General features: G+C 42.2%; 1 protein-coding gene across 3 annotated transcripts in view; it reads right to left on the bottom strand.

Annotated features, from left to right (window-relative positions):
* Positions 1-7,927: 7,927 nt before the first annotated feature.
* The window catches only part of MYO5C (myosin VC), a 107,090-nt gene continuing 102,925 nt past the window's right edge, over positions 7,928-12,092 (bottom strand). For 2 of the 3 annotated variants that reach the window (XM_021940568.2, XM_031661642.1), the window contains 3 exons: positions 10,881-11,055; positions 9,973-10,053; positions 8,540-8,698 (listed from right to left, as the gene is read on the bottom strand). In XM_021940568.2, coding sequence (XP_021796260.2) covers positions 8,546-8,698; positions 9,973-10,053; positions 10,881-11,055 — 409 coding nt within the window. In that variant the 3' untranslated portion in view covers positions 8,540-8,545. Of the gene's footprint in view, positions 8,699-9,972; positions 10,054-10,880; positions 11,056-12,092 lie in introns of all 3 variants that reach the window. The other variant, XM_031661641.1, reaches the window with a different exon arrangement.

The following is a 12,092-nucleotide window of genomic DNA, read 5'->3' as shown; positions in this document are numbered from 1 at the left end:
CAGACAGGCCCAGGCCACTGCAGGGAGGCAGCCTTGAGGCAGCACAAGCATCTAGTGGTTTCAGGGACAGGCTGTGGCTGCCTGGTCCCGGACCACCACTGAGGCTAGTCACCTGACCTCTCTGAAGCTTGGTTTTGCTAATCTGTCAAGTGGAGATCTTAAAATCTACCCTCTGGGGTTATCAGGAGAATGATAAGAGTCAGTGCATAAAGCACTTAGCTCGAGGTTGGTAATACAGAGAGTGCGCCAGTGCCCTGAGTGGCAGCAGTAGCGGGAACAGTGGCTGCCTTGGGAAGGAGGGATAGGGGAAGGGGCAGGGTGAGGCTGGAGATGCGAAGGAAAAAATGAGAGGAGCCTATGGCAACGGTTCAGACAAGACGCGAGGAAGTCATGGACTAAAGGTGAGAAAGTAACTTTTATCTGAGGAATGCAAGCCCTTTTAAATTATCAGGCCCAGAGAGTCATGAAAATGAGACAGCAATAACGTCCTAGTCCCCACTTTCAGCTGTGTATTCATCTTTTTATTTTTATTATTGTTATTGTTATTTTGAGACAGAGTATCTCTCTGTCTCCCAGGCTGGAGTGCAGTGGCACAATCTTGGCTCACTGCAACCTCATTCTCCCGGGTTTAAGGGATTTTCCTGCCTCAGCCTCCCAAGTAGTTGGGATTATAGGCATAAACCACCATGCCAGGCTAATTTTTGTATTTTTAGTAGAGACAGGGTTTCACCATGTTGGCCAGGCTGGTCTCGAACTCATGACCTCAAGTTATCTGCCCACCTTGGCCTCCCAAGGTGCTGGGATTACAGATGTGAGCCACCATCCCTGGCCTCATCTCTTGAAACTGCTTGCTATTCACAGAAGTAGCTAAAAAACAACCTAATAATGCCACACTGGACACTATAACCCACACCCTGTAGTGTAACAATGTATAGCCAATCACTAATTAATGTTATTTCTGTAAACCAATGAGAATTCCTGACAACTTTGTATCAGCCAACTCCCTGTCCCTCTTTTTTACCTTTAAAAAAAAAAAACTGCTTGTAACAAAGGCCAAACAGAGATAATGTTCAAGGTTACTTGGGTCTGGGCCTTCCAGGCATCTGTCCTCACTTTGGCTCAGGTAAACTCCTTAAATCTTGTTTTGTGCTACAGCCTCTTCCTTTTAGGCCCACAGAGCAATGTAGTGGGATGGACTTGGTCCATGCTTAGGAAAGAGAAAGAGAAGGAGCTGGATTTGGCATGTGGGGTTGAGGAGAGGGAGATGTGGGTGCTGTGGCCTAGATTTCTTTGGGAGACCGAGGGGTTATGTTGCCATTGCTGGAGATGAGGACAAAGCGGTTAAGGGGGAAGGGAGGCCAGTGTGGCCCTGTCAATTTGGTAGGTGTTCCAGAGTGAGTCCCTTCAAGATTCAAAGAAATGACTCCCTGAACATAAAGATAATTGGGAGTGGTGGTCTGAACATTTCAACAGAGTCAAATCTGAGAGGGATGCATTTATGGGGGAGGTGACAGTGGGGACATTTCTGATGAGAGACCTCTGCCATGTGGAGCCCACCCTGGGGCTGGAGAGAGAATGGGGAGCTCATGAGTTGGGCTGAGCTCCTACAGCAAAGGGGCAGCCAGCACAGTTCCAGAGACCTCTAGGCAACAAAGGCATACAGGGCATCCCTTAGGGACAACAGCTCGAAAGGAAACCAGCTACCAACTGCCACAGAGTGCCCAGCCCTTGCCTCTCAAAACTATCCTGGGAGGGGGGCAGGACATCTGTGTTACAGCTGAGAAGAAGCAGGGGGATTAAGTCCAAGGTCAGCGGCAGAGCTGAGTCTGTAAGTAGCGTGAATACACACTTTGGAACCCTTCCAAGCTAGCATGGTCAAGCCGCATGGTTTTGTCACAAAAGGTCAGTTAACAAAAAAGGGCCTGCCCTCCAGAGCCTGGCCCATGGTGGGGCTTGGTAACTGTTGCACCTCACTCCCCAGCCCTGTAAAAGGCAGCCAGTGACAAGGTCAGGCTGAGCACTCCCAGTAATAGCATTAGGACGGTGAGCCACGGGCTGTTAAGCAAGGGAGCAGCGTCATCCATGTGGATTATTCCAGAATTTGTGCTTCCAGAAATAGGTTAGAGAGAGAGAGAGAGAGAGAGAGAGAGAGAGAGAGAGAGAAGGGACGGCAGGAAAACAAACTAGGTTAAGAGATTGCTATGTTCTGCAGAAGAAGAAATGAGCTCCAGACAGAGGAGCAGCTATGGAAATGGAAGGCGAGAGGAACCCATGGCACCAAGTAGAGGAGGAATAGAAGGATGGCTGGGAGGCACGGAAGAGAAAGACAAGTAGAAAAGATGGCCGATATTCCATATCTAGATAGCGGCAATGTTTTTCTTCTCAAACTAAATTGCGAATTTTTTCAAATTATAAAAGATACTTATAATGTTCATTATAAGTAACTTGAAACAGAGGGCTGGGTGCGGTGGCTCACACCTGTAATCCCAACACTTTGGGAGGCTGAGGCGGGTGGATCACTTGAGGCCAGGAATTTGAAACCAGCCTGGCCAACATAAGGAAACCCCATTTCTACAAAAAATACAAAAATTAGCCTGGCATTGTGGCATGCACCTGTAATCCCGCTACTCGGGAGGCTGAGGCAGGAGAACCACTTGAAGCCAGGAGGCAGATGTTGCAGTGAACTGAGATCACGCCACTGCACTCCACCCTGGGCAACAGAGTGAGACTCCATGTCAAATAAGTAAATAAATAACTGGAAACAGAAGGACACAAAAAGGGGAAGGTAATTGCCTACATGCCCTATGCCAATAAAAATAACTGACTTGTTGGCATTTTATGTTTTCTTCTAGTATCTTTATAAGCATATATGTGTGTGCTTTTTAAAAAATTCGAATTGTATGCCATATACTACTTATATAATAGCATTTTCATCTTCGCGTCACTGCATATTCCTGGAAAATACTATTTTTTAATGGACACTCCAATTTTTGAGTCATATGGGCCTTAAGTCATATCACATAGCTAGCATTTTAGACCTCACTGGTTAAACATGGTCAAGCTACAAACTAAATTTAAAGCATTTTAAAACTGTAAATGTTATACATATGATTGTAGAAAGTTTGGGGGAAAAAAGGTATAAGGAAGAAGATAATCACCTATAATCCCACGACTCAGAGAAACTTCTTTTTACATTTTGGTGTATGCAAGAATAGATTTGAGACCACAGAGGTCATACTGTTCATGTATACTGATGACATTTCTGTATCTTGATGTTTTTCACTTAGTATTTGTATCATGAGCTAAATTTAATTTTAGTACTTTCTGTTGTACTTATTGTCAATAATCCTTTTTATGATGAGAGAATTTTTCACAGCTAGAGCCAATGTTTCGATGAACATTTTAACAAGAAAGACAAAAATGCCCCATTTAACAAATTTTGACATGAAGTTGCTTTCCAGTAGTTCATAGAACTTCTCAAACCTTCCCCTAATAACCTTATGCCAAGCACAAACTGTCTTTGATATCTGTTTTACCTAAATATATGGCTTAAAAATTACCACAGAAATACATGTTTATTTTAAAAAGAACCAATACCAAAGATGAGAAAGTAAAACTTGAATCCCCCATCACATGCCCTGCATTTTCACTGCCCTTATTTGGTTTGTTGTTTATTCTTCCAGACTTTTCTGGCACAAACACATAGATACAGCTTTGGTAGTCATGCAAATAGGGCTACTTACTTTCTTTGTCTAACATATTCTGTTAACACTTATAGATCTACCTTTTTTGGTAATAGGTTCAGCATTATTCTGTCCTATGGAGTGTCCTAATTTATTAAACCAACTTCCTGTGTTTGGATACATAAGGTATATCCACTTTTTACTTTTAAAATACTGCTTCATTAACTCAATTAAAAATGGACAAAAGGACTTTCATACATTGCTGGTGGAAAGGTAAAGTGGGGTATCCATTTTCCAATGGTGCAGCTGTGGAAAACAGTTTGGTAGTTATTCAAAACATTAAATATACAGCTGTTATCATATGACCCCACAATCCTACTTCTAGATATATACCCAGGATAATTGAAAATGTATGTTCACTGGCCAGGTGTGGTGGCTCACGCCTGTAATCCCAGTACTTTGGAAGGCCCAGGCGGGTAGATCACCTGAGGTCAGGAGTTCAAGACCAGCCAGGGCAACATGGTGAAACCCCATCTCTACTATACAAAAATTAGCCAGGCGTGGTGGCAGGCACCTGTAATCCCAGCTACTTGGGAGGCTGAGACATGAGAATCGCTTGAACTCACGGGATGGAGGTTGCAGTGAGCCGAGATCACACCACTGCACTCCAGCCTGGGCAACGCGAGGAGACTCCGTCTCAAAAAAAAAAAAAAAAAAAAAAAAAAAAGGAAAAAAGAAAAAAAATGCACCTACAAATGTTCATGGCAGCATTATTAGCCCAAAGTGAAAGCAACTCAAGTGTCCACTAACTGACAAACGAATAAACAAAATGTCTATCCCTCCAGTAGACTGCTATTCAGCAACAAAAAAGAATGACATTCTGACACATGCTACAACATGGTCCAACCTTAAAAACGCTATCCTATGAAAGAAGCCAGACACAAAAAGCCACATGTTGTATGATTTCATTTATGTGAAGTGTACATGATCAGCAAATTCGTAGAGACAGGAAGCAGATGAGTAGTTGGGAGGTGGAGGGAAGAGAGAGTAAGGGGGAAGGAGGGAGTTGGGAGTGGCTGCTTAAGGGGTATGGGATTTCTTTTTTGGGGTGATGAAAATACTCTGGAGTTAGTGACAATGGTTGCAAATCCTTGTAAATAAACTAAGAAAACACTGAAATATATGTTTTAAAATGATGGGTTTTAAAACATGAAACAAAACATGTGGACATCATATCTCAATAAAGATTATTTTTAAAATGGACAAAAGGCTTGTGTAGTCACTTCACAAATGAGGATACTTATATGGTCAATAAACATATAAAAAAGTGCTCATTATCATTAGTCATCAAAGAAATACAAAGTAAAACTACGGTGTGATACAACTACTTACCCATCAGGAAACTTAAAAAGCCTGACAACACAAAAGTGTGGGCAAGGATGCAGAGACTGGAACTGCCTTTCTCTGCTGATGGGAGTGTAAGTTGGTATAACCACTGTAGAAAACTGGTTGGTAGGAGCTAATAAAGTGAAACGGATATATTCTATGACCAAGCAATTCTACTCCTGCATACATACGCCACGGAAAATAATGCTTATTTCCTTTAAAAACACACACACACACACACACACACAAATGTCATAGCAGCTTTATTCATAGGCCTAAACTTGAAAGACCCAAATGTTCACCAGTTGTAGACTAAATTGTGAAATGAGCATAGAGTAAAAAAGAACAAATTGATACACACAACAATGTGGATGTATCTCAGACTTAAAACTACAAAATGTTCTGTGTCAAAAACCTTTTTCTAACCCCATAAGCTGTACTCAGAGGCTTATGTTGTCATGTGTCACCTGGATCAAATTTTAAAACCAACTTAGTGATTTTAAGTATGCTTAATCTTTTTCCTGATGCCACTATTAATGTAAAAAACACTTTACTGTTTCAAAATAAATTCATGTGTATTGTAGAAAAATTAGATTTTACAGATTAACAGCAACAAAACCCCTCACCCATGCTCCCACCACAAAGACCTGCTAACACTGTGGCCTGTACTCATCTGGATGCTTTTCCGAGCACTTCAAAAGCTGGAGTATTTTAACTAAATGTCAGCATGCACGTACCTTCCAGAGTCAGCACTGGGAGCCACAGAGCAGACGGTGAGAGGTGAGGACTGGTGCAGCTTGAGGTGTGAAGCACCTCTCCCACCGGTTAATCTCCTTATCTTCTCAGAGTGCTTCTCAGCTTGCTTTCTTCCTCCACTGCACTTCCATGCTCCCTGCTGGGCACGCGCTGCCATCTGCATCCCTCACTCACCCCTGGAACCTTCTGCCCAGCCTCACTGTGGAGGGAGACCTTGGCAGGTTTGACCTCTGTGTCTGCGCCCACTCACTGAGCAGGCCTCACATTCACCTGGGCCGCATGTTCTTAACATTTCTCTATTTTGGTCTCCTTGCCACTGTCAGCTTTGTAGAACTGATCAAGACTGTGGGGTGAGTGCCTGCCTCTCCCCATGTTTCCACACATAAACTCCTCAGCCTCCACAGGTCTCCCTGTCCCCAAACATGACCTACTTTGTCCCATGGTTGACTCCCTGCCACACACACACAGTCCTCCGACAGGACTTGGCTCCGTCAGTTCTCTCCCACCTCATCAGCAGTAGGATGAGGGCAGGGATGCAGAGGATGTGGTACCTGCCCTCTGGGGCTCACAGGCCTACAGAGGAAGTGGGCAGCATTTCTGGCTTCCAGCCCAGGGTAAGTGCTGTAAAACAGGCATAAATCCTGAGTTATGGAAGCCGAAAATCAACCGTGATGGCTCCTCATGGTGTGGGGAAGGTCTAGAAAGGGCATAGAGGTCACAGCTCAGGATCAGAAATCCAGCCAATCCTCTGCCAAGTAGCCCCTCATTCTGACACAGTGTGGAAGCACCCTGGAGACACAGCCTGAGCCAGCACTGTGACATGTTTACTTCCTTTCTACACATTTTAATATACTTTAAATGAGATATTATGGATCTGTAAAGATTCTAGCGTCTTTCAGTGTGACCCTAAAGAAAGGCATAAAACTTGTGCACTTAAGAGACATGTCATCTCCTTGCAATGAAAGAATCTGAGCCAATTCATTTGGTAATTAATTTTATTGATTAAAGTATTACAAAGTTCTACTTTTCATTTTTTCATGTACAATATATTGAAATGAACTAAACTCAATCACTTATAATATGAAAAGATATTATTACATATTAGCAGGGTGATATCGCTTCATAATCCTGTATTATTGCTAGTCTGTATTATAGAATCACAGCTATCACCTGTGACTGTTAGACGCAGAAGGTGCAGTTGGGATTCTTGGGTTGGTAACACAACAGCACTGGATCCACAGGCCAGAGACTAGGAGTGCTTATCAAATGAGGTTTTAGGCTCTGAAAGGAAGGAATGAGAAGGTGTGCCGGGACAAGAAATAGCCAGTTCCCATAAAACTTGGGAAACATAGATTTCTCAAAAGGAGGGTCCGACATAATTTTTTAGTTACTTTTGGAGAAAATTTAAAAATAAATACATTGAAATGCTGATTAGAGAGAGAAAATAATTTAGGTTGCCTTTTTAAACTGATTTTTTTTTAAAGTTATTGTATGAAAGGTATTAAAAAATAAAAAAAATTATGGTGAATATGTTGGTAGGTAAGATGTGAAGTTCTTTCAGAGAAGATAAATGGCACGGCAATTACGCTTTAATAATATATTAGTTTAAAATAGATATACACATAAAAATACTTCATATGATTCATCTCAGATTGAACACTCTCTTAAAAATTAAAAGGGTCAGCTGGGTGAGATGGCTCATGCCTGTAATCCCAGCACTTTGGGAGGCTGAGGGGGGCGGATCACAAGGTCAAAAGATCGAGACCATCCTGGCCAACACGGTGAAACCCGTCTCTACTAAAAATACAAAAATTAGATGGGCGTGGTGGCGTGTACCTGTAGTCCCAGCTACTCAGGAGGCTGAGGCAGGAGAATCACTTGAACCTGGGAGGCGGAGGTTGCAGTAAGCCGAGATCACACCACTGCACTCCAGCCTGGCAATAGAGCTAGACTCCGGAGTCTCAAAAAGAAAAAAAAAATTTAGAAGGGTCTAAAATAAACTCTTTTTTTTTGAGACAGAGTCTGGCTCTGTCGCCCAGGCTAGAGTGCAGTGGTGCGATCTCGGCTCACTGCAATCTCTGCCTCCCGGGTTCACGCTGTTCTCCCAACTCAGCTTCCCGAGTACCTGGGACTACAGGCGCCCGCCATCATGCCTGGCTAACTTTTCTAAAATAAACATTTCTCAATGCAGGGCATTTTCATTAAAACGAATTCATGAAAACCTTCCGTCCCCAGCAGGCATGGGGCAAGAGAGCTCTTGGCAGGCCATGGTGGCCAGATGGGATTATTTCCTGGAAGACTGAGCCCGGGAATCCACTTGCAGCTTTGTAAATGTACTCAGGCTTCACATGAACCTTAGAAAACTTGGAAGCCACTGTGTCCCCAGATCTCACTCCCTCCTGGTAGAGCCCTGCCACAGACAGAACAGATCAAGAGGCACGTGGAAGAAAATATAAGCCCTCCAGGAATTTCAGTCAAAACCAGCTGAGATTCGAGAGTGAGACATGGCTTTTCCAACTACAGCTGGTGTGTGTGAATTCTTACAAAATTGCAGCAGCAGCACTGTCACTGTGGGTGAGAGATGATGTGGTCCATTTGAGAAAAGTCTATTTTCTTCCTTAAATCACATTCCAATTTCCATTGCCAATTAATAAACCACATCCCTCATATTGAACCTTCACTTAGCTTTTGAGGAAAAAGTGCATTGACTTTTTCTCCTGCTATAACCTATTCAGAAAGCCTAGCTTGAAACTGCTGGGGATCTGAATCATTTCCAGAGCATGTGGAGAGGGGGTAAAAGGAAATGTGACTTGAAAGAGATATTTGGTATCCAACATCAGCTGTGATGAATCCTCACGGCTATTTAGGAGAGCCTGGAATCAGAATCAGAGGAAAAATGAGTAAGGAAACTAACATGTTCTGCTTTACTGCTACCTGAAAGTCAAGGCAAAACACAACTATCTCTAGTGGAGAACTCCTTGCACCATCACGTGAAATGACATATATGAGAGCTTTTTAACAACAGCACAATTCCAAAGTCTATCCAGGGCTTCCAGATCAGCTCTCATGAACAATTAACTTGCCTGTTTCACTTCAGAAGTTAATTTCCCATGGGATGAGCTGACCATAAATCTGTTTTATATTCTAATCTATTCTAATCAGCATAATTCTAAGGTCAAACATGAGTAGATTTCAAGTATTACATTTTTATTGAACCCAACTTTCTTCTTCATTCATGGGTTTGCAACCTTTTTGCTCTCAGGACTGCTTTATACTAAAACATTACCAAGGCCCCAAAAGCTTTTGTGTATATGGGTATGACTATCAGTATTTGCCATATTAGTAATTAAAATGATTTATTAATTCATTAAAATAAGCTCAATACATGTTAAACATAAGTTTCCAAAACAAAGAAAATTTAGTGAGAAGTGGTATTTTCTATTTTTGCAAATCCCTTTAATGTCTGACTTAATATATCATATATAATCATATATTATATATGCCATATTTTAATATATATGTCATATTATCATATATATAACATATCATATATATCTGTTTCTGCATTCAATCTGTTGTGATACGTTATTTTGGTTGAAATACATGAAGAAAATCCACAGGTATCTATTTAGAAAATCCACAGATACCTATTTAGAAAATCCACAGGTATGTATTCAGAAAAAGGAAGAGTTTGCAGACCCTCTTCAAAGTGTCTCAAGGACTCCCAGGGATCCTTGAGCCAAACTTGGAGAACTGCTGCCCTAGCGTTCCTTAGGGGAGAAACTTTAGGGATTATATAAGAAAAAATGGTTATACAAATGATTATAAAAGAAAAATCATCTCGGTTTCCATTCAGCCTCTGCCTACTTGCATGGTATTCAAAGATCAGTAAGAAATAAGATATATTGACAGAACACAGCATGGGAATCATGGTTTTGGTGTTTTCATTCCCTTCCCACCTGGACTAAGGTGGATTCTGAAAATTTCACAGGAAAATTTCCTGCTTATCTTTGAGCTAGGTGCCTTCCATTTGTATATGTGGGTAAATGTACTTTAATCCTGGATTTCTGTAATGTTAATTAAATATCAACATCTTATACCATAGTTAGGAGATAAAAATTAAAAGGCACATCCTTAAGAATCTCACCTGTACTTTGCGAACAAAGGATGGAGTCACTCTCTTCTCAAAGTCATCTATAGGCGTGTATGAATTAAGGATCTTTATGATCTGCAAACAGTACATAACATGGTGTTAGACCATGCAAAATAATAACTCTGTTCATAAAATAATGGTTCTGGTTATTGGGAACCATTGGGAAGCACAGGTGGTTCTTTTGGCCTATAATTTGGCTCAGGAACTGTATGTTACCTATTTCCAAGAAAAGAAAACAAAGGGAGAAAAGTGCCATAGGGAGCAAAGGCAAATCAGATAATCAGACATCAGTAAGAGGAGCCCCTTCCAGCCTCCCCACCTCCCACATGCCCACCCCTCCACATACACATTTGTGAGTTTAATGGGCAGGGAATGCATTGCAGAGATTTGTGTGTGTGTGTGTGATTATTATTATTATTATTATTTTTGACATAGGGTCTCCCTTTATTGACCAGGCTGGGGTGCAGTGGCATGATCTTGGCTCACTGCAGCCTCGAATCCCTGGACTCACATGATCCTCCCGCCTCAGCCTCCCAAGTACCTGGGACCAAAGGTGTGTGCCATCACCCCCAGCTTTTTTTTTTTTTTTGGTAGAGCGTCTTGCTATGTTGCCCAGACTGGTCTCAAACTCCTGGGCTCAAGCAATCCTCCCACCTTGGCCTCTCAAAGTGCTGGATTACAGCTGTGAGTCACCTTGCCCAGCCCATTTCTATGTGTTTAAGACCTAGTGTTAGTATTTAATAAATATTTATAGATAAAAGGGTGGGCCATGGGTGATAGGTATGATCCCAAGAGAACACACAGAACCAGGGGGCCCACAGCGGGCTAAGCCAAGAAAGGCAATGCCCACTGCACTGATGTGTCAGGGAAGAGCCAGGGAGACACCAGGCAAGTCCGGTCACCTGTACAGCAGACAGTGAGGTGCAGCGTTCGTAGATCTCCTTAGCATCACTGTCTGTGGTCTTCTTGACCTGAAGCAACCAGGCTGCCTGAGAGAGGGGCTCCAACGTTTCCTTTGCTAAGCTGTTCTGCAAATTCTTATCTTTAAGCCATTCTTCTAAGTAGCTGATATTGCACCTGGAGGGAAAGGCAGAAGAACAGAGAACACTTTAGGGAAGGGTGCTAGAGCCCCGTGTGTGTCCCAAGAGGGTACCAGAGTTCGCTGAGATCCTTAAGACCACAGCTCAGCAGTTTCTCATCTGCAAAATGAGGGAGCTGGACTGATGGTGAGCTCTCCTGATCCAGAGTTCTAAGACTCACGGTGGTCTAGGCTGAGGGGCCAGAACAGCTATAGACTTTGGGGACAATCTGAGCAAAGAACAGTGATTGCAATCACTTACGAAATACAATTTTGAAAATTGATTAAAGTAAAGAAACAGTGATATCTGAAGAGAAGACTTCCGTAAGTATAAAAAACTGTTTTCTTTTTCCTGAATTGGTAGAAATCTTTCAATTAGCGAAGGCTTTCTTTCAGTCGACTGCAGTTTTTATTCTTATTTCTGTCACTAACTGCCACATGGGTTTATGAGTTAAGAGGCATGGGTTTTAGTCCTACCAATCCACTGTGTGAGCCTGGGAAGTTAATCGACCTCTCCGGGCACAATGAGAGTGTTGAGAACCCTCAAACATTGCTAGTGGGAATGTAAAATGGTACAGCTGTTGTGGAAGACAGTTTGGTGGTTTCTCAAAATTGAATACAGAGTTACCATATGACACAGCAATTCTACTCCTAGATATATACTCAAGAGAAGTGAAAGCATGTCCAAACAAAGCCCTGTACACAAATGTTCACAGCAGCATTATTCGTAATAGCCCAAAAGTGAGAACAGCCCAAAATATCCATCAACTGATGAATGAATGAACAAACTGTGGCATTATCCCTACAATGGGATATTATTCAGCAATAAAAAGGAATGAGGTGCTGATATTTGCTACACGGATGAACCTCCCAAACATTACGTAAGTGAAAGAAGCCATCCACAAAAGGTAACATTTTATGATTCAATTTATTTTTAAATGTCCAGAATAGGCAAAATCTGTAGAGAAAGAAAACATATTAATGGTTTCCTAGGCTGGGTGGAGTAGGGAGTTGGGGTGGGGGATGAGAGTGGCTG

This window comes from Papio anubis, unplaced genomic scaffold, assembly GCF_008728515.1.
Source record: "Papio anubis isolate 15944 unplaced genomic scaffold, Panubis1.0 scaffold213, whole genome shotgun sequence".
Lineage (NCBI taxonomy): Eukaryota > Metazoa > Chordata > Mammalia > Primates > Cercopithecidae > Papio > Papio anubis.
Note: the sequence above shows the minus strand (reverse complement) of the source record. Positions and strands in the feature narration are given on the sequence as shown.